At 39.6% G+C, this 21,351-nt stretch overlaps 2 protein-coding genes across 3 annotated transcripts; one reads left to right on the top strand and one right to left on the bottom strand.

Annotated features, from left to right (window-relative positions):
• Positions 1–56: 56 nt before the first annotated feature.
• ZSWIM2 (zinc finger SWIM-type containing 2) lies at positions 57–12,635 on the bottom strand. Of its 2 annotated transcripts, none has more exons than XM_079980000.1 (9): positions 12,441–12,635; positions 10,493–10,569; positions 9,144–9,184; positions 8,556–8,769; positions 7,126–7,377; positions 4,983–5,067; positions 3,979–4,088; positions 3,426–3,573; positions 57–1,673 (listed from the first exon to the last, which is right to left on the bottom strand). In XM_079980000.1, the coding sequence occupies exons 1-9, from the start codon at positions 12,582–12,584 to the stop codon at positions 1,182–1,184; spliced, it is 1,563 nt and encodes a 520-aa protein (XP_079836126.1). In that variant the 5' UTR covers positions 12,585–12,635; the 3' UTR covers positions 57–1,181. The 2 variants fall into 2 exon arrangements, with proteins under 2 accessions (XP_079836126.1, XP_079836127.1); XM_079980001.1 differs by having other exon boundaries at positions 12,507–12,635.
• On the top strand, positions 12,635–21,200 carry LOC307220024 (uncharacterized protein). The gene is made up of 4 exons (XM_079983686.1): positions 12,635–12,951; positions 16,177–16,255; positions 17,936–18,057; positions 19,395–21,200. Exons 1-4 carry the CDS (start codon positions 12,851–12,853, stop codon positions 19,408–19,410), a joined length of 318 nt encoding a protein of 105 aa, XP_079839812.1. The 5' UTR covers positions 12,635–12,850; the 3' UTR covers positions 19,411–21,200.
• Positions 21,201–21,351: the final 151 nt, after the last annotated feature.

The following is a 21,351-nucleotide window of genomic DNA, read 5'->3' as shown; positions in this document are numbered from 1 at the left end:
GTACACAGAACTGGAACCTTATGGTATATATATATATATATATATATATATATATATAATGAAAACCAAAAGATGCATTGAGACATGTTAGTTAATAATTTTTTCCTTGATGTTACAAAATAAAAGCTGGGTGTTCTTTCATTGTGGAAGATAATATTTTAATTCATTTTTCCACTTCTGTGAACAAAGAAGATTCATGTTTTTAATCAACTGATTTTAAGGATGCACCTTAGGTTCTGTGTATACTTGCTTGAAATAAGCATTACCCAATAAATGAGCTGTATTAATAAAAACAGATATAAATTAACAAAGCAGCAGATATGCTAAGCTTGGCTTCCATTCCTAGGAATGTTATCCAGCAGCTACTCACAAATTTTGCAAAACAATCTCACCTGACAAACCAAGGCAAGGGGATCAAAATTAAGGAATTCTTCATTAATACCTATTCTCTTGCAATTTCAGGCTCCTTGTGATATGCGCTGAACCTTTGCTTGAAACTTCCTGGTTCTACATGGTGTAGTTCTGAGTTCATTCATCCACTATACATGTTTCTGAGTACTTACGTAAAACGAAGTGCTGTAGAAGTAGTGGCTCCAATTCAACATAGCGCATATGTAAACTTTTTAAAAGTAAAAACCTGAGGTAGGGAAAAACCTCAACCCTTTGTTTTGCCCACATGAGCAGCCGCTATATGATGTTTCAAAACTTTTTTAAATGGCACATATCTGCAGTTCCAGCTGCTAAATCAGGAGGGAAAACATGCACAGCAGTCATTTGTGCACATGACTTCCTCTCTAATTTTTGATATGCAGGATCAAATAAAAATATTTTGTATTAATGTCAAAATTTAAATGGCAAATTTATGTCTTACTGCTTTATACACTAACAGATTTTTTTCTAATCATGTTTAACGAAAACAATATGGATGTATATGACTTGTGCAGGCATAATGTTGCCAGACATAATTTGCTGTAAGATTAAGTACTGAGTTAAGCCAAGTTGGCTATTTCGCACAGATTCCTCCTAATATGAGATAGGAGCGAAAAAGAATATAATAAATTCAAATAGTTCTTTTGAAATATATTAAACTTGCATCCTGATTCTATAAACATTTACTCAGAAGTAAGTCCTACTGAGTTCAATGGGGCTTACTCCCAAGTAAATGTGCAGAGAATGGAAATTTAAAAGGCATTTCGAGTTACAGATAAACCTCTCAAGGCGGTGCCAATTGCCTCCTGTGTAAACACATCAGCATGAGGCTTTGGAATAAGAGACAAACCCTTAGCATATCTAGAAAACTTCAAATTTCTGACTGTCTGAGTACTGTGCTGGCTAGAAGCAGAGCTTCTTGTACAAGTATAGTTGACGCCATTCCGTGTTAGACTCTCTTCACATTCTGAATTATTTTTCTTCTTACAACACACTTGAATATGACTTTGAGACTTCTCAAGAACGTGGCCAGGTTTCATTTGCTTGACAAGCAATCCTGTCCCTGGTATAAAAAGCTCCTGCTCATCCTGCTTTGTAAACTTATTCTTTGCTTGAGACATAATTGGGGTTACTTCGCCTTTGCTTCGTACATTCTCCCAGGTTAATGGATTATACACAATGTGTCCGTCAATAGGGCAGGCATTTTCTCTGTGCAACCAATTGTCAATGCATTTCCTATGGAACTAAAAAAACAAACACATAATATATATCAGTAATTATCCATCAAAATACTCTTCATTGACAAAAGGGTATTTAGCATCAACAAATTATTTGCAAAGAGGTCAGATTCTCCTTCCATTTTAGAGAAAATCGGAAGCAACTTAAAAGGTTTCATTACAATAATACTGATCCAAACCTACTTATCTTGGGAGCATCAGGCCAAGCACACTAATATACTGTGGGAAATGCATTTGCTCAGATGGTATAAACTGTTGTAAATCAATAAAATAGCCATGGTGCACTTAACTGAGACAAATTCCATGACTGAACCAATGCTCTCTGAAATCCATTGCTAACATCTCTTCGATTACAGGCTAGTGCTCTCCAGTTACTCTATTTTCCATTCTTTCAAGAAATCTATAGAGCATATTTATTATAAACATAGCAATGGATGGTTTCGAACTAAGTCACGCTAGCACAATGACTTTCAGCTGCATAATATAGCTTCCCCACCGTCTCCTATCCCCACATACCCCCATGTACCCTGCAAAATCTGCTATGGTGGTTTCTCCGATCCACTAGAGCAAATTCAGAAGGTGTACAGGTAGAGGACAGAGTAGGGAAGTTACACTGTGCAGGGAGGTCATTGCACTAGCAGAACTGTTTAGTTGAATGCTGCCCAGTGCAACTGTTTATTGAAAATGGTCATATAAATTGATATAAAATATAATACAAATAAAATACTTGGTTAAAAACTGGACAGCAATAAGCTACACTAGTTTAAAAATTGGACATCTCAAGCTGACTTATACTGAGTCTGAAGACTGATTCATTTACTCAGCATTGCATACTCTGGCAGCAGGTCACCAAACCCTCAGCCACTGATCTATCCCAGCCTCAATACCTGAGATCCTTTAAGTGGAGATGCCAGTGAAGAACCCATAAACATATTTGCATGTCATGCATGTGCTGTAGTGCTGAGTTGTGCGTGAGAGAACTAGAACCATATTATGTGCTGAAACAAGTTTCAATTACTGCATCATGTTTCTAATCTTAAAAAACACAACAAATAGTAGAACAATAATGTAGCCTGCTCTAACACTCCAATTAGCAAATTATATACCAATGGGGAAAGCTTGGTTCCTAAAAACAGGAGAAATGGCTATGGTATGACAGCTGCTGGTCTTTAGTTCTATTTGAGAAAACCTTTTTAGCCTGAGAGCCATAGCCCCTCATAAGCAACTTTCCAGGAACTGCATGCCAGTGTGGGCAGGGCCAGCAGAAAAAGTGGGTGGAGCAAGTGAAATGATTCTTCCCTTTGTGCAGCAGCCTATATTCCAGCCATGCAAACGTCAGACGTATCTGCACGTACACACATACTCCATTCCAACAAGCAGGAGACATTATCACAGTTCAAGGACAGGAGGTGGAAGGGAGGTGGAACGCAGGAATAGTGAGGAACATTGGCTAAGGAATGTGTCAAGGACTGGACAGAAGGGCTGAATTTGGCACCCAAACATGAAGTATCCACCAAGTCTTTAGCTTGTTTCACAAGCTTAGTAAACACTTCTTGACTCACACCTAGAATTGTAGAGTTGGAAGGGACCCTGAGGGTCATCTAATTCAACCTCCTGCATTACAGGTAGGTGTGTGTGAATGCCTGAATGTGTGAATGGTCTCTGCTTAAAAGCATTGTATCTGAAGTAACATTAGGTGGCATATGACAATAAGAGGTTTTTTTTGGGGGGGGCTGGGCAGTTGTATCTTTTATTTACCTTGTGGTTACATGGCAAGAATCTTGTCATTTGGCCAAGGTGAAAGATCTTCAAGCAGAGTCTACATTGCAAGCCTGGATCAAGTAAACTGCTGCATTTTCCAACCAGCACAGTAGGTAATGAGTTTATTATACCCTCTGGTATGCAGCTGTACCAAAAAAAAACAACACCCAAGCATTTATCTTTAATTGCACTAAGTCTTAGAAATTAAGCGAAACAAAATCAATATTGTAACTTGAAGAGTGCACATACACAAAACTGCATAAAGCCAAAACTCGCCAGGACCACCACTTTCCAGTCTAGCCAGGGCCCTAAAAAGCTGTCCAAGCTTTTCCACTTTGGCAGCTCATGTTCTTTACTGCAGGAGGGCACAGCCTTTTGCCTGTAGAGTAACTACTGCCACTGCCGCCACATCCTGCCAGTACTGGCTGAGCCCTCTCCCAACAGACAGACACCTTCTCAGCAGTAACAGCTTAGATTGGCCATGGTCCTTGCCAGCTGCTTAAGTTTCATTTATTTTAATTTAAAATGATTAAAATGAGTTACATCTTACTTATCCCTGTGTTTTTCCTCTTTAGAGTTCTCTGGATTAAAACTCTGCAGATTTTCTGAAGTTGATAGTTGTGCTATTGGTTCAACTGACCTCCATCTCTGATTCCTTTTCTAGAGAATGGGTAAAGAGCTAATGAAAGCTAAGCAGTAATTCATTACTTCAAAGTCACTGACAGCAGAAAAATGGCACACATACATCTTCAGTCTTAAGGACTATGGAAGCACAGTTTTTTACAACAGAAATCCTACAAGAAATTCATTGAAATTAGATTGTGCATCACAGCAGCACATAGTCAAAGACTTTATTCAAAGGAAAAATATAGTAGGCTTGGTGAACCTGTGGCCCTCCAGATGTTGTTGGACTGTAACTCACACCCAGCATGGTGAATGATCAGAGATGATGGGAGCTGTAGTCCAACAATAGCTGAAGGGTTATATTCCCCCAGCAATATTGAATAGGATAGAAAAGCAATTGAGAGTCAAATCACACTTGCACAATTCCATATGCATGCAAGTAAATCCTGCTATGCTCAATGAGGTGAAGTATATGGACACATTAGCGGCTTGAAATGCAGCAAGGTCCTCTGTTAGGGTATGTTCGGATTACTGCTTATTCTACATCCAGTTTTCTAATCAGACTGAACCTTTTTTATTGAACCAGCTTCAAACAGCAATATTTGTCAAGAAACTACGTGCTCAGTATGGACTGTAGCGAGCATAATGTGAATGTGGCTTCAAAAATTAGTAGTGGGAGCACACCGGGTGCAGAGTTAGCAGTACTTTAAACATATCCTTATTCCCTTAACCTTAGTAAATGTTTTAGGATTACATCCTTACTCTTTATTTTGATCCTTGGGTCAAAATTTCTTGGGTCAAAAGACCTTCATAAATGCTCATTTTTGTTCCACAGAGATGATTTATATACAAACAGTTACCAATTCCCTGTAAAATGTTTGCTGATTCAATTCCTGAATTAAGATAATTTTGAAAGGGGTTGTACTGTACCTCACGAAACGCAAAGCTATGTGAAGGATGACAAAATCTTCTAAAACATCCATGGCATAGGTGATATTCACTACACTCAGTGCACCTTGAAGCAATGAGGCAAACAAAATTGTCAGCAGCTTCCTTATTTCACAAATAAGCATATCTTAAAATAAAACTGATTGATGTTGAATTTATCAGCGCTTTTGTATGGAACACTCTACTAACACCCAAGCTGTATGCTACATACAAGCCCGTATTACATTTAGTTTTGTAGGTGAAAAAGTAAAATAATTTAAGCTAGCTGGAAGTATTTTGATGGTTCTGAATCATCTATAAAATGTGAGAACACATGTCTTTTTGAAAACCAAAGAACCCTTGCTTTTTATTTTAGTGTTCAAAACTAACCTTTCAAAGCACATATGTCAGGCTTCATTTGATAAAAACTGCCTATCCCTAAAGAGTTGAGCAGGTCAGGTGAAGAAATACTGGCCTATACTGTACCACAATGCCTGGAAATGTCAGAATTAAAACCTCGAAAAAGACTCCTATTTCAAAATATAGCGCTGTCTAAGGTAGCACATTAGGCCACCTTAGCAACAGAAACATTTGGAAGAAAGTGAAGCCTGTGTTTATTTACATACACAGCAAATCAGGGTATCATTCTCATCAATGGACACTAGGGGGACAACAGTCTTCTTTTCTTCATAATATTTTTTAAATGTGATGTTTGCTACTATTGATTTATTGGAGAAAACCTTTCTTGAATATAGCTATTACCTTTTTTTATTTGAATACTTGTATATAAACGTTTTTAATTATGTATTCAAGTCAGTTTCCACTATATAAGAGACTGGAGGGAAAGCAGCTGCAATCAAACAGAAATCTCTCATGTAAGAATAGTTACCAATGTGAGTAAGGTTTTATTGCATTGAAATATAACCCAAGATACATACAAGTAACTATGAACTATGATACAAACAGTTTTTTTCCTCTGTTAACAGCACTATCCTATGCATGTTTACTGGAAAATAAGTCTTACTTGCCATGTATGCACATAACACTAAACTATGGCTTGTTTTAACCATGGTTTGTTGAATAAGCCATGATCAGTCTTACACACAAGCAAAGAAACCATGGCTTATTTTGCCATGGAAAATTTTGAACTGTCAAGTAGAAAAGGACATTATTGTTTTGCTACTTTAAGTAGGTAGAAAATCATGGTAGCCAGCTAAAATTTAAGTTGGTTTTTTTTTCACAGAGTCCTGCATAGCTGTTAGTAAAGTAGCAATGCATTCTTTAAATTTACATCTTCTGCAAAGCTAGGTTTACTTGTTTGAAATTGATAGCTAGATGCTAGGGCAGGGAAAGGAATCTGTTGCTCAGCAGAATGAGGAGAGGGTTATTCTGGAAGGTGCCAGAAGTTGCTTAGCCTAGTGTGTGGGCCTTTTTTACAGTCGCTTTTGCTTCACACTTCTTAGTGGGTAGGGCACCATTACAAACAAGAATAAGCCAGGATCCTGAGTTCACATGTAACAATACACCATGCTTAAAACAAGCCAAGATTCAAAAGCAAGACATGGTTTCAAATCATGGTTTGTTGCCCCACCCCCAACCAAGGTGGGCTCAAATATTCAAACAAGCGACAATTAGGATAAACAAACCATGACTTAGCAGTATGTATGAATGTGTCTGCTTTGTTCAATGGAATATATACCTTAGTGTGTTTAGACTACTAACAAAATATATTTTCTATGTGATTTGAAGGAAGGAAAAAGGGAGGGAGCCCAAGCCAGGGAGCTTTACCATCAGCTCCCCGCTGGCCTGAGTGGCCTCTATCTTTTTAGATTTTATATAATGCACTTATTTTAGTATTTTAACTTTGTAAACTGCCTTGGATGCCTTGGCAAAAATGGTAGTATATAAATTCAGAAAATAACAAATTTAGTAGAGCAGAAACACCTACTGACATAATTTAGTAGAAAATCAAAGGGTTAGTAATCATAAAAATAACAGCTATATCCCTACAAAATATTAATCTCAAAAGGTGTGCCTGTTTGTATAAATTTTCTTTCATTTCTGACTGAGGAAGAGTTACAAGTACCACAAGCTCACAAATAAGGATGTAGGACTGTACTAGAATACTGTACTAGGAAATGCTTACTTGTAACAATTGCCTTCAACGGGACATACCCTGCAATTATTGCACGGGATTCCAAGATGTCTGTCAAGATGCTGCTTCTCTGCTACAGTGATGAGTCTTTTGCTGTTTCTGAATTCTTCCAATATAAGTTTCAACGGTGCAAAATCTTCCCTACATAGGGGACACTTCACCAAAGAATCTTTCTCTAACTCTATCTGATGATCAGCCCAGATCTTCATACATACTATGTGTATGTTGTTGCCACAACCAAACCTATAGAAAATTAACTATATTATGTATCCTTCTCAAGAAAAGTCACATACAAAAAGTTCTATGAAACTATGAAAGCTGTTACAAATATACAGTAGTCTAGATTCATAAGCATATTAACAAGGAAATGTTAGCCTGCTGTCTCTGACAAAATTGTGTAACATGTTCTAACTTATCTATGATCATCATAAAAGCTTTAAAGTGGTTTATTTTAAACCCAGTTTATCTTACATGGAAGGGAAGAAATGACATAGGACAATCACAAAGATTGAGAGGAATCTGGTTCATTTATTGACAGATGAGTTTACAATATTAAAAATGTTCTTAGTGCAGCTAAATTAAAAAAGAGCTAAATGTTTGAAATCCAAGTACAAAGATGGAAATTTACAGATAGATTGCTGATAAAAAAATGAGTCACTTCTACTGTTTGTTTTAATGTTAAATAATTATGTCTGCTTCCTGCAGGGGGTGATCTTGTTGGTTGTCACAACCCTTGTTTCCCTTCCCTTCCTCTCCACCTGCCTGGCTGTGTTTTGAAGCTGATATGTTTAACTAAACAGAGCTTCTTTAAAACCACAAACTCTACTGTATATGAAGCAATAAGCCAAGATTCTTGAAAGCAAAGCTAAATGCTAGTGATTTTTTTCTCGAAGTCACATAACAGAAGATGAGAGGAAAGGAGATGACGTGACCCAGTGGCGTAGCGTGGGTTGTCAGCACCCGGGGCAAGGCAAGTAATTTGCGCCCCCTAACCCATGGATTTGCGCCCCCTAACCCGTGGATTTGCGCCCCCTAACCCTAACCCCCAGATGTTGCGCCCGGTGCGGCCGGGCCCCCCTGCACCCCCCACGCTACGCCACTGACGTGACCCCAAAGCTTTGCTTGGGCTCTTTCTAGCTTTTGCACCTAATGCTAAACTATACATTAGCATTACATGAAAACCAACATAAATACATTAATAATAATAATAATAATAATAGTAATAATAATATAATAATAATAATAAAAAGCTCAAGATGTGACTCTAAAGTATTAAAGAAAACACTACCAAACACAAACAAATACTAACACCACAATTATTCTAGACTATATAGCCTTCAGATAATGTAGTCCAAGCAAAACATTTTTGGAGATACTGTGACATAATTATTTAGCCTTCTTAAATAGCAGGGGTGACTCACCTGCAGTAAGTGACAGGAAGCATTCTCTTTAGCAGCTTGTCCTGGCAAATAGGGCACACATCCTCATCATCAATTTGTTTTTGTTTAATGTACCCATCATCAGCTGTTTGCAGCTCCTTGGTGGAATTAGCAGATACCTTTGGTTGGGGAGCAACTTGTAGACCCTGAAGCACTTGGTTAATTTCTCTTTCCACAAGACCCAACTGTAGAGCATCTGTAGAAAAGTTCAACAATGAAAATGTCTGATAAAATATAATTCTGGTTGTTTTCCAAGTGAATCAGAAGTAGTCAATGATGTAGTAACTCACTCTTTTATATAAAATGAATGGTCTCTCATTAAAAGTCAGATTCCCACACACTAAGAACATGACAAAATTGGTATGGGGTTGAATGAAGGAATGAAGTTATTTTGGACATATTGCTTGTGATGCATATGGTGAGTCAATCAGAAGATCAGGCTTCATGCTGTGATTTCTGCCATAAACTGACCACCAAAAAGTGAACTAATGTAATGAAAAATGAAATATTAGCACTTTATGTACTGATCTACAACAGGGGAATAAAAATATGAGGTTAGTTAGTACTTACATTCATGGTCTCTGGGAAGTTTGAATTTTTTCAACAATAACCTAAAAATAAAAAAGGACACAGCTATTCAGTAACTTGACACTGTAACAAAAGCTGCCTAATCAAATTTTAATTTAAAAGTGTATAATCCTTAAGATGCAGCCCATCTTTACCAAATTTGACTATGACAGTAGCCTGGCTCCTCAACCGTGGGTGCCCAGGGCCATGGGTGCTATGCAGCGTGCATGGCTCTGACACTTAAATTTGTGGGTGCCTGGTCCCTTCATGGAAAATTTTGTGGGTCCTAGAACACCCAGGGCCCCAGGGAGTTCTTTACTCCTGCAACGCATGAGTGTGTCATCTGAACCTGGGCTCACGGTTAGAAGTTCCCAGTAAGCCATAATTTGGCTTACCATGATGTGCAAACCAGGCCTCTGTACAATTGTGGTTTGCTATCATTTACTCTTCTTTTTCTACCTCTTAATTAATAATTCTCAAATATTAATATGTTTACTCAATAATTACATCAACATAGGCAAGGACATGGAACTTTTGGCAATCCAGATACTGTTCTACTCACTCCCATCATCCCTGACCATTGACCATACTGGCTGGGACTGATAGGAGCTGGAATCTGGAGGGCCAAAGCTTCCCCATTCCTGGTATAGAGCTTTCACATATTTAAAGTACTTCACATTGTCTTATAATCCTCACAGAAATACAGAAGATCTTTTATATATCATTTAATACTTCAAAAAATATTATAAGACAATGGAGTATTATCTCTTTATTGCAGATGCAGGGATGGTGGAGGCGAGGCTGAATGTGTCTTGCCTAAGGTTTTCATGAGTTTATGATAGAGAAAAAATTCAAACTCTTGACTTATAGTCACTGCAGCATTGGTCTTTGACTGATGGATTGCAACCCATGGTGGGTCACAACCTGATCTAACAGCAACACTGCCATATGTATGTTTTGGGTTCCCATAAGCATGTCTTGGCTAAATTTCTGAACATTTTGAAGACTTACACAACAGGTCTTTTACTCAACATTAATTCTCTGATTTCAATGCAATAAATCTATTTAGGTGAACTTGGAATAGTAGACCTATGATTTTTCACACTCCCTTTCCCTCTCCAACTTCTCATCCCTCTGTATTACTTCCTCTTCATTAACATTTGGTCCTTGCTACATCTCATAACCCTCTTTCCCTCCTTTTTTGAGGCCTTTCTGCTTTCACCCAGTCTCGTTCTGTCAGAATAGCTACCTGATTTTTTAAAAACCAAATAATTGTCCTTGTGCAATTGTGTAAAACAAATCTATCATAACATCATTTGTATACGGTAACTTCGTTTTACAAATCAATTTACCAGCAGATATGTTTACAAAGATCCTTTTCTTTCACAAATATTGAGCAGCTGCACGAGTGAGGATTCCCCAGAAAAACCTTACAGCAAAGCAACAAAGAACACATTTAGAAATTGTAATACAAAAATGATACAATGAAGATAAAGGCAAAGGTGGGGGTGATGCTATAGCTGAGTATTTAGTAAAATCTTGCTATTCTTCCTGTACTTTATTTACACATCTTTAAAAACAGCCCTTAGTTTACAAACTAACTAGTTGTGTTGATGGCTCTCTGAATGTGAACCTTCAGGATATGTAGTTTGTGTTGTCGGCACCAATCACCTGTGAACAGGAGTAAGAAAATTGGAAATGGATTCTTTTGGCAATTAAAGCATTGGAATTTATGCTAAAATTATATTGGAGGGTGCTTTAAAAAGCATAACTTAAAACATTTTTAATCCTGGACACATAGGTTTTACTGCTTTTGTACAAGTGAAGCATATCCAGAAATGTTTTCTGTATGTGGTTTCTCACGTGCAGATTTCCATTTTTAGATTGGGGCAAGTTTATGCTGGTCTTTGCTCTGTCAGCACTGAAGAGATAGCTATGAAATCACGTCTCATTTCTTGCTAGCATTACATCTTGTAATTCTGTAATTATGGGATTTATTTGGTGCTTTGTAGCTAAGCTTTTATCTAAGTCTTGAAAAGCTTCAAAAAGGGGGGCTTGAGCTTACTCAAGTGCTAGGAAACCAGAATATGATTAATTGGAAAAATGCAAATGCTATTTTTATTTTATGAGCTCTTTAAGTCACTCATATGTCTGCACTTGAGAAATCTGATTCAAGACTAGAGTTCACAATACAAGATTTGTGCCTTTGCCCTACTGTGGGTATGGAGAGACTGATATTGTGCCTGAACAGTGTGTCTAGCTCCTGAAGTGGAAAATGGGCTTGCAGAGCAGAAATAGCCTTGAGACAGCATAATAACATGATCTTTTAAGAGTTATGTTCAGAACCCTGGGTGCTGTAGGTGGTAACAGTTTCATAGAATCGCAGAGTTGGAAGGGAAACTGAGGATCGTCTAGTCCAACTCCCTGTAATACAGGAATATGCGTTTGGCTCATATGGAGACCAAAATTGCAACCTTAGCATTATCAGAACCATGCTCTAACCAGCTGAGCTGAGCTATCAGACCCTCCAAGTGCCCCCATTTTCCAGGGACAGAAGCCGTACTGGTTTCTGATTTCATCCTAGAATGTCCCGCTTTTCCTTAGGACGTCGCTATTTTCATCAGAAAAATAATGGAGGTTACGGAGTTACGTGACCCGTGAGCCAAGGAAATAAGTAACTCTACAACCTTTAGAAGAAATCCAAAGGCAGCCCTGTATAGGGAAGTTTTTAAAATGTCATGTTTTTGTCTATGTTGGAAGCCGCCCAGAGTGGCTGCGACAACTCAGTAAGATGGGAGGGGTATAAATAATAAAATTATTACTATGGAATAACAGGGCACCCCTTATTTTCACTGGAGAAATGTTGGAAGGTATGAGATATGTTATTTGGCATTATAGCTGCATGAGGGGCAAACAGTTTGTTTATTTAATTTATATACCGCTCTATACCCTGGGGGTCTCGGGGCGGTTCACAGAATAAAATGAAGATATACAATCACAAAATACATAATAAAGATAAAAAACAACAACCTAATAGAGCACCCCCTTCAGAATTCCCATGATTCCAGGGGGGGGGCGGGGAAAAATAAGTCGGGACTGTTATAAGCAGTAAAAATGTGCTGTGGGTGGGAGAGACTATGGGATGGAGAAGGGGGCGGGGGGGGGAGTAGCACAGGCGACCTGGTCTAGCCAGAGATCTTCACAAGAGAGGCTTCTGCTCTCCCATTTCCCTCGCTACTCCCGAGTCCTTAGATGGGGGAGAAACGGCTTCCCTCTTCCTCAGCCTCTCAGCCGCCCTACCCGGTGCTCCGCCGCCCGCTGCTCTTCCTCCTGCAGGACGAAAGCGGTGGGCCCCAGCTCCCTCACCAGACGCATGGTGCCGCTCAGCGCCTGGTCCTGCCGCCGGCTAAGCCCCGGGGGGACCGAGAGACGCCTCCGCGACATGAGAGGCGTCGAGCCCAACCGCCTCTCTTTCAAAAGAAACCGTCAACTGCCGGCCGCCTCAGGCTGGTTCCCATGGAGACGGGAAGGAGCAGCGCGCGCCTCGCGCCTGCGCCGTCAACGCGTCTGCTGGCGGGGCGGTGTGTGGTGATAGGAAACCAGGTGTTCCCCCCGCCGCCTCCTCCCTTCGACTTCTTTGGCCGGCCGCGTTGCTTCCGCGAACCGAGAGAGGAAAAAGAGTCCTCATTTGGGAGCAAGGAGGCACGCGGATGGTTCCCACGGAGGAGGATGGGAAGGAAAGCTTTGGTGGCCCTGCCCTGTCCTCCCAAGAGATGCTGCTGCGCCAGGGCCGGCCCACCCACGAGGCAAGGTGAGGCGAGTGCCCGAGGCAGTGGAATCCGAAGGGGTAAAGGTAAAGGTAAAGGTACCCCTGCCCGTACGGGCCAGTCTTGACAGACTCTGGGGTTGTGCGCCCATCTCACTTAAGAGGCCAGGGGCCAGCGCTGTCCGGAGACACTTCCGGGTCACGTGGCCAGCGTGACATCGCTGCTCTGGCCAGAGCCAGAGCCAGAGCCGCACACGGAAACGCTGTTTACCTTCCCGCTGGTAAGCGGTCCCTATTTATCTACTTGCACCCGGAGGTGCTTTCGAACTGCTAGGTTGGCAGGCGCTGGGACCGAGCAGCGGGAGCGCACCCCGCCGCAGGGATTCGAACCGCCGACCTTTCGATCGGCAAGTCCTAGGCGCTGAGGCTTTAACCCACAGCGCCACCTGCGTCCCCATCCGAAGGGGTAACAGACCCCAATGGTACCGTTTCATTCCTCCCTTGTTCCCGATGTAGATCTTCACTCACTCCCTTCTCCCTATAAGTATTTTATGTAATACATATATAACGAGTGTATATATAAAATATAATAGACATATAATTATATATATATACACACACACACCATATGCACACACACACACACATATATATAAAGGTAAAGGGACCCCTGACCATTAGGTCCAGTCATATATGTAATACATAGTAGATTTCGGATATGTGTGGTTTTCCTTTAAGAAAGCACATTACAGATTTCCATCATGCTGCGGTCCAGAAGCCCAGGCAGTGCAAACAGAAAGTTGCTCCTTTAGTTCAGTGCATGTATTGCATTCTAATCCTTGTGTTTAAGGAGATTCAGCACTTCAGAAATATAAACGCAGCAAATAAAGCCAAGGGGGCTAAAGTGGAAATCAAAGGGTTCTTTGGGAAACAGTTTGCTAAAACTGTATTATGATTTTTACGCCTGACGAAGCTAAAAACGGAGCACCCCCAATCAAACAAATCCCTCATGTAGTTTCATATTTCAGATACATAGTCTTGTTATTTAATTATATTACCAGTTTTGTATCAGTGTGTCCTGGTATCAAATATGTTCTAAGACTGTGAAGGTGTGTTTTCCTAATGACATCATGCGCTAATTAAAGGGACTTCGGGTGAGTTTCCATTTTTACCCAACACAAACTTTCACGCTGTTCTTGCCTTAAAATTAATATATATTACTTTTACAAACTGTAACTGGAAGCTTGTTACTAACTACGTAACACTAGTTTTCTTTCAAAACTATTTGTATAATTGAGCAGTCACTTCACAAATAAACATGCGTCTCAAAAGGCTTGCAATACAAAAACCTGTTTTTAAAATTTCGTTCAGCTACAGATGCAAATAACCATCTCAACAACACAGTGTTGAGCTTTGTGTAGAATTATAGAGTACATTGACTTACACAAGTACACCTGCTGTTGTAGCACTAATTTCTAAACTCTACTGACCGTTATCCCTTACATTCTTGGTTCTCCTTGGGTTATGTTTGAGATATGCTCAGAAGTAGCATTGAGCTCAATGAAACTCCCAGGTAACTGTCGTAAAGTGGGGGGACAGGACAGATTTTTGAAAGTGTGTATGTTGTAGAAAAAAACGTTTTTCTGCCACTCTCATATTATTCCAACTAGAAATCATTCATAAAAAGAGTAGCTGTAAATTGAGTTAAGTACTTCAGCACACAAAGAATAACTGATTTATGCAAATCACTCCCCAAAGATCTGGCAATGACCACTGGATTAGGCAGTTTTAAAATAGGACTAGACAAATTAATGGATGATGGGTCTATCAATGAATGGCTATTAGGCATGACAAGCAGGATCTGCAGCAAAACAGTTGCAGTATGGAGTGCTCCTGTTCAGGATACAGTGGTACCTCAGGTTACAGACACTTCAGGTTACAGACTCCACTAACCCAGAAATAGTACCTTGGGCTAAGAACTTTGCTTCAGGATGAGAACAGAAATCGTGCAGCGGCAGCGGGAGGCCCCATTAGCTAAAGTGGTGCTTCAGGTTAAGAACGGATTCAGGTCAAGAACAGACCTCTAGAACGAATTAAGTTCTTAACCCGAGGTACCACTGTAACAATAATAATACAGTCATACCTTGGAAGTCAAACGGAATCCATTCCGGAAGTCTGTTCGACTTCCAAAATGTTCGGAAGTCACAGAAACCCTGTTGGACATTCGGCATCCAAAAATAGTTCGCAAACCATGTCACTTTTGGTTTTGAAGCGGACCTCCAGAACAAATTAAGTTCTTAACCTGAGGTACCACTGTACTTCATTCCATTCCCCTTTTGCCCTCCCCAAGAGTCAGGCATTTTGTACTCAGTGAGCATGCTTCGTCCTCTTTGGCCGTTTCAGAGGTTCCTCCCTTTACATCCATATAATTTTTTTTAAGTTATTTGTACTTCTGGAAACATGATTCCTGTCTGCTGATACCACCCCCTTGTGTTCAGGTGTTGCCATTTTCATAAGAATGGTGCTTGTAACATTTGATTGCTAATACAGTGGTACCTCGGGTTATGAACTTACCATAATTCATTCCGGAGGTCCTTTCTTAACCTGAAACCGTTCTTAATCTGAGGTACCACTTTAGCTAATGGGGCCTCCCGCTGCCGCCACAGAATTTCTGTTCTCATCCTGGGGCAAAGTTCTTAACTAGCGGAGTTTGTAACCCGAGGTACCACTGTATATGACACTTACTTGGGGTGTCCCCCAGCTTCCTCTGTTTGCCAACCTGCCCGCCATTCTCCCTCACATTACCCCCTAGAGCTTCCCCTTGCCACCTCATGCAACTACTAAACTCTTTCCTGACCCAATTCTGAAGCCACTTCTTGCTTCTATTCTGCAGCCCCACTCTCCACCTGTGTTCCCATGTCTATACCTCCTTTCCTCTCCCTTAGAGCAGCTACTTTGCACACAAACCATCAAATGTCATCCCATATGTTCTACTGCATTTTATTGTCACTTTCCTTATGGCAAAAGTGTGATCTTTCAGAGAAGTGTGTTGTGCAAGAGCTCCAAATCTGCTTTAATTGTACAACCTGAAATTGATAGTTGTTTTAAATTGTTCTATGTGCACTGCTTAGAGATTCTTTGATTAAAGAGTTTATAACTACTTCTCAGGAAGGAAGTAAAACCTTCTTCAATCTCTTTTTGTATTTTTTGAGCTCTGATAGCTACATGATTCTTAACGCGTTTATGTTTCTGCCAACTAATCCAATATAGTACAGTCAGGAGGCACCCAGAATATCAATCTTATGCATGCCTACAATGTTCCAATGAGTTCACTTGGACCTGTTCCCAGGTAAATGGTTATTGTCTTACAGCTGCATTTTGCAAGGCATTTGTCTGAGAAAACCACACTTGATAACAAGGAATCAGAAGCACAGAAATGCCAACTCTTTTACAGAGTGGATGGACAGTAAAGCACATCAAAGCTGGAGAGGACAGTTGAACTGTACATGCTCTCAACTCCTGTACTTATTGTGGTTAACATTCTTGAAGGCAAGGCCAGATCCACATATTATGTGCCACATTACATATAAAAGCTCACTGCCTGGCCACATATGTGATTCAAGCTTTGTCTTCAAGAATATTAAAGACAATAAGCAATGTAATATGACAACAGTGAAACAGTCATTTAATAAAATATGAAAACAGCATTTAGCTTCTCAAAATACTTTTAATATACAAGTTGCATGTTTCATACCAAGCACTCACATTTCCATGTGTCCTTCCTAGGTGAGAATTACAAACTACAAAAATTTCCAAAACAATGAGTTTCCAACGCTCAGTTCAGGCAACACAGAGCTATTTTGGTACCCCCCCAAATCCATCTGTTTCAACACATCAGTGACTATGTAACCCTATGAAGGTTACAGTCCCTATGTAACAGTCATGACAATGTTGACCAGGTACTCGAGTTCAGGATACTGTTCATTAGTCTATGCCAACCTGGAGCCCTCCAGTTATTTTGGACTTGCAACTCCCACCAACCCCAAGCAGCACCGTCACACTGGTGGAGCTGATGGGAGCTGTAGTCCAAAACGTGGAAGACACAAGAGTCGGTAAAGGCTGCTGTAAGTTAATAATATTTTTAAAAATACATTTAAGAGAACATACCAAAATGAACATATATTTCCTTTTCTATACAACTTTACAGAGGTATATGCAAAAGGGGCTATATATACTAACTGAAAACCATTCCAAGTTCTGCTACAAACATGCTCTGAATGTTGCAAAATTTTAAACCGAGCAATTCGTTTCTCAACTATTGCAATATATTAGTGCAAAGGTTTAGGACAGCATGTTTTATGTATCTTTAGAATGCTGATGAAAACAAACATTTTATACTGTGAGATACAGATACACATAGACATGGCATATCTGAAGAGCCAATGCAACAACCAACCACTGGTTCTATTGGCCATCTCTCTGTTTTTGGAGTGTAAATAAACAGACTGGAGAAGATAGAGCAACCTGATTCATGTCATCAGGCTGCTTGCCTTCCAATGGAATAATCTTAAAATACAATTTGACACTATTTGCTTGAGCTGTTTTATGAGATACAGCCGAGGGGCTTACCTTTCTTCACTGGCTTAATTAATTATATGCAAAAAAAATCCTCCTCCAAATCAGGTTCTCATTGGTTTGGATACACGTATCAGTTTATTAATCCAAGATACATATGAGCTTTGTGCCAACACATTCCATCTGCGTGCTACCCTTTCCTCCATTCTATGTGTGCTGTGACCAAAAATTCCCTGTTAATTAACCATGTGCTTCCCATTCTCTGATGGGGTGAAAGACAGGTTGCTTGCCTGGAACTGTGGTTCTTTGAATGGTCATCTGTGCAGTTAAACATACGGGTTCTGCCAACTCCACAGAGCAACATTCAGAACATTTTAGAGTTAGGTTTTGCTGGGAAGCCTATTCCCAACCCTCAGTATGCAAAAAGGGACATGGTTCCCACTTTTCTGCTCAGTTCGACAGAATAACCAAAGTGACTATACTGTATAGGGAAGCACCAGAGCAAGAGCAGGCCAACAAGAGCACCTGCAGCAAGGAAGAAGCCTGCAGAGGGCAACTCAAAGAAAAACAGTACAGGTAAGCAATCTCTGTGGTTTCTGTGTAGTCCCACGTACAAGAGAATACCAAACTGACTTACCTGGGTAGCATGCTTTCCAGTACTGACACAAGGACACATAGGACTCAGTTCAGGACAGGTTATAGTAAAATCCTACATGGATGTAAGCCTCAGACTTTAGTGGGATTTACTCCTAGAATTACAGCCTTAGTCAGTTAGGTTCAGTGGAAATCAGTGGGCTTTCATCGCCAACATTTCACATTGATCAGCTTTCTTTGGATTGAGGCCATGGCAAATCACAAATTAAAGACTCAATTATCACATCATACTCAAAATATTCCAGTATCCCTGGATAGATATCAAGTCCATATATACAAGAGGAGGATCAGGATTACAATGTCCCACCCATACTCCCACCTGATCTTTGCACATTGCACACAGAGGCCAATGTGCAGAGCTGATCTTTGTGACCCTGGCACCTTTATTTTGAAGTGTGCAGATCATATGGATTGTCTTATATGCACTGAGTCTAGGAATTTGAGTTGCTATGCAAACATTCAACATGCAATTGTCAGGAAGAGATAGGGCAGGTATCCCAAAGGGGCTAGGTCCCACCAGTGTAATCCCAGTTCCTCCTCATGGATCCAGATTTAATATTTTCACAAGACTAGTGAATACATTTAAATATCCACATCTAAAATGACTTTGGGAATTACGAAAAAAGTTTGCTTCTTTTACTAGTTTAGTTTCCTGAAAAACAGATCAATCAAATTTGATGCATGCAAAACAAAAAACAAAAACACAGAACGAATCTCCCTCTTGAAACATCATACTCTTCAAAAAATATACAAAGCATAGGACAAGCTAGAAAGGTAATAGTACAGTATAAGAGTTTTGTTGTACATCCTTAAGATTTTACTGTATTATTAACAGGTATAGTTTTTCATTACGACTTATAATGGAGCTGTAGTAACACATACTATTTCTCTTCCTGTATTAAATACTTTAAGGAAGAGTGATACTTGTAATTTCAAGAACTAAAGAACACTAAAGAAGGGTATATTGCAGGTTCAGGGCTCTTTACAAAATGACATAGTATCAGATCCCTAAAAGATCAAAGTTGTGGGTTTGTACTTTAATGAAGCAGTTCACAGAATTAGGGTTTCACAACAGTGGAGACAGGAACTCAAGATAACCATTTGCTATCAGTGCACCAACACACTTTTTTCAGGCCCAGTGTGGAACAACTAAAACAGTTAATGAGGCTACAATATACTAAAGGGAATGTCAGGACTTTCCTAAGTGGGACACAACTATGTGGCTGTTACCATCTGCCATGTTCTTTAACCCACAACAGCGTATCGCACACTTAGCAAAATAGGAGCTGCAGATGAACATCAAGATCAACCTTGGGCAATTACAGAAAAGAGGCATACAGTTCTGTAAGTATGAATGTTTGGAATCGCCAAATAATCATTTTTCTAGATGTGAAATTGGGTTTAATAACATGGGCAAAATGGTAAATGTGAAGTATTACTACTTGAGTTATCATAATTTTCAGAAGGGCAGCTATGTTGGTCTGTTGCAGTAAGAAACAATGAAGAGTGTTGTGATACCTTAACAACTCACTAATTATTGTGTATGTTTTTGTGGACCACAGTCCATAGCCAATTCATTATGTGTAAAAGTGTAACCCTTAATTGGCACACATATTGAAGATTACATTTTACACACCCTATGGTCTGTGACATAGTAGCAATTTCTTAACCAATTAACAAATACGTTAATCTTTAAGGTGCTTTGGATTTATCGTAATTTCATCATAATGTGGAATAATACGGACCAAGACACATGGCAGAAGTATTCCTGGCATACATCATGTACTTTGGATGCTAATTACCTTTTAATGTGTGTCAGCTTTCTATTTCTGTGACTAAAAGTCAGGTTTTCACACTGCCATTGAGGTCACCAAATATGCCCGATCCCAAAAGCTTTTCAAAATGCCACCAAGCTCAGGTTTAACTGATTCACATCAATCCTGGTATTAGGGGAAACAAATTTAGCAAGTGAAAAAAAAAATTCTGTCATCAAAATTAACTGCAGTTTGTTTACATAGCAGACAAAAAGCAATTCTGTATGCATCCATGCTTTATAGCCTGAAGTTTTTAATTTCTTAAAGGAAGAATGCAGTAAACTATAATACATTCCTCTTCCATTTTACTTAAGCAATAATTGAAAGTATTTTACCCTAAAGACAAGTTTTCCCATGTATCCAGGGGGAACTTACATAGTCTAATAGCTTGCATGGTGTTTAAACTTAAAATAACTGAAGTGATTGCCCAGTATAAATGTACTGCGAATAAATGACGAACAAAATTTAATCCCTTACATTCACAACTTCATTACATTGGATGTGCATTTTGTTCTTTGCTTGTTTTTAATGGTGATGTTATGCATGTGTGCTGTGTATGTATTCCCATGTGCCCTTCATTTCTCAAGTAGATGACAAGCTGATGGTCTTATCCCAAGTCTGAGTGGAGACCCAGTCTTAAATCTTTCATGAATCATTGTAGACCTAGGTTTCTCTGACAGATGCCTGAATCTGATTACTGCATCCCTTGCTACCTTCTTCTCTACTCTTTGCTGCACTTTTCAACATCTGCTAGAAAAATGGAAGCAGAAACAGCAGTTGCAGCACAAGCTATAGAAAAAGGACTGCTTCCCCTTCATCATTTTCATTTCTTCAGGCAGAAGAAAAGTTAAGACATACGGTGCACGTTTTAAACTTACACATCCAAGCTACTGAGGATGTACTCTACACAACGTCCAGAACAAATGCTGGGTCCCAACAAACTATCATTAACAGGACAAAATGGCTACTGGAGAGTTAGAAAACTGGGAATCCTACTTATAAATACAGTTGCACTCTGACTTTCTATCTAGAAGAATGTTTTCCCCTTTAGACAAAGCATGCAGAATTCAATCTTCTACAAGAGACATAATACAGTAACACAGCATACAAAATGCACTGCTACAGGGAAGCCTGAATCAAAAATAAAACGGAGGTTACCCAGAAGCATATAAAGATTACCATTTCTGAAAGAACTGCTTCTGCTGAAAATATTTCATCCATAATAAATGGTTGTTCCAAAGACCAAAGGGATTTATGGTTTGTTTGTTTTTCCTTAATGGCAACAGCAGTATAGCATTTTGGGCAAACCGATACCTTCACTTCAAATTGCAGAATATCCTTCCTCCTTCCACATCTCTATTATATACTAGCTGTCTCCTTATTATAGTCCTGCAATGTTAAC

This window comes from Podarcis cretensis, assembly GCF_951804945.1.
Source record: "Podarcis cretensis genome assembly, chromosome: 1".
In the NCBI taxonomy this organism is placed as follows: Eukaryota; Metazoa; Chordata; class Lepidosauria; order Squamata; family Lacertidae; genus Podarcis; species Podarcis cretensis.
The sequence above is the reverse complement of the archived record's forward strand: the minus strand, read 5'-3'. Positions and strand labels throughout refer to the sequence as shown.

Coding starts and splice junctions, on each gene's coding strand:
- ZSWIM2 (XM_079980000.1), bottom strand. CDS start 12,584: ATGTCGCGGAGGCGTCTCTCGGTCCCCCCGGGGCTTAGCCGGCGGCAG. Junction 10,570..12,440: donor AGCGGGCGGCGGAGCACCGG/GTAGGGCGGCTG, acceptor CTTTGCTGTAAG/GTTTTTCTGGGGAATCCTCA. Junction 1,674..3,425: donor TCTTGCCATGTAACCACAAG/GTAAATAAAAGA, acceptor TTGTTTTTTTAG/TTCCATAGGAAATGCATTGA.
- LOC307220024 (XM_079983686.1), top strand. CDS start 12,851: ATGGTTCCCACGGAGGAGGATGGGAAGGAAAGCTTTGGTGGCCCTGCC. Junction 12,952..16,176: donor CGGCCCACCCACGAGGCAAG/GTGAGGCGAGTG, acceptor AATCCAATATAG/TACAGTCAGGAGGCACCCAG. Junction 16,256..17,935: donor TCACTTGGACCTGTTCCCAG/GTAAATGGTTAT, acceptor TTTTCTGCTCAG/TTCGACAGAATAACCAAAGT.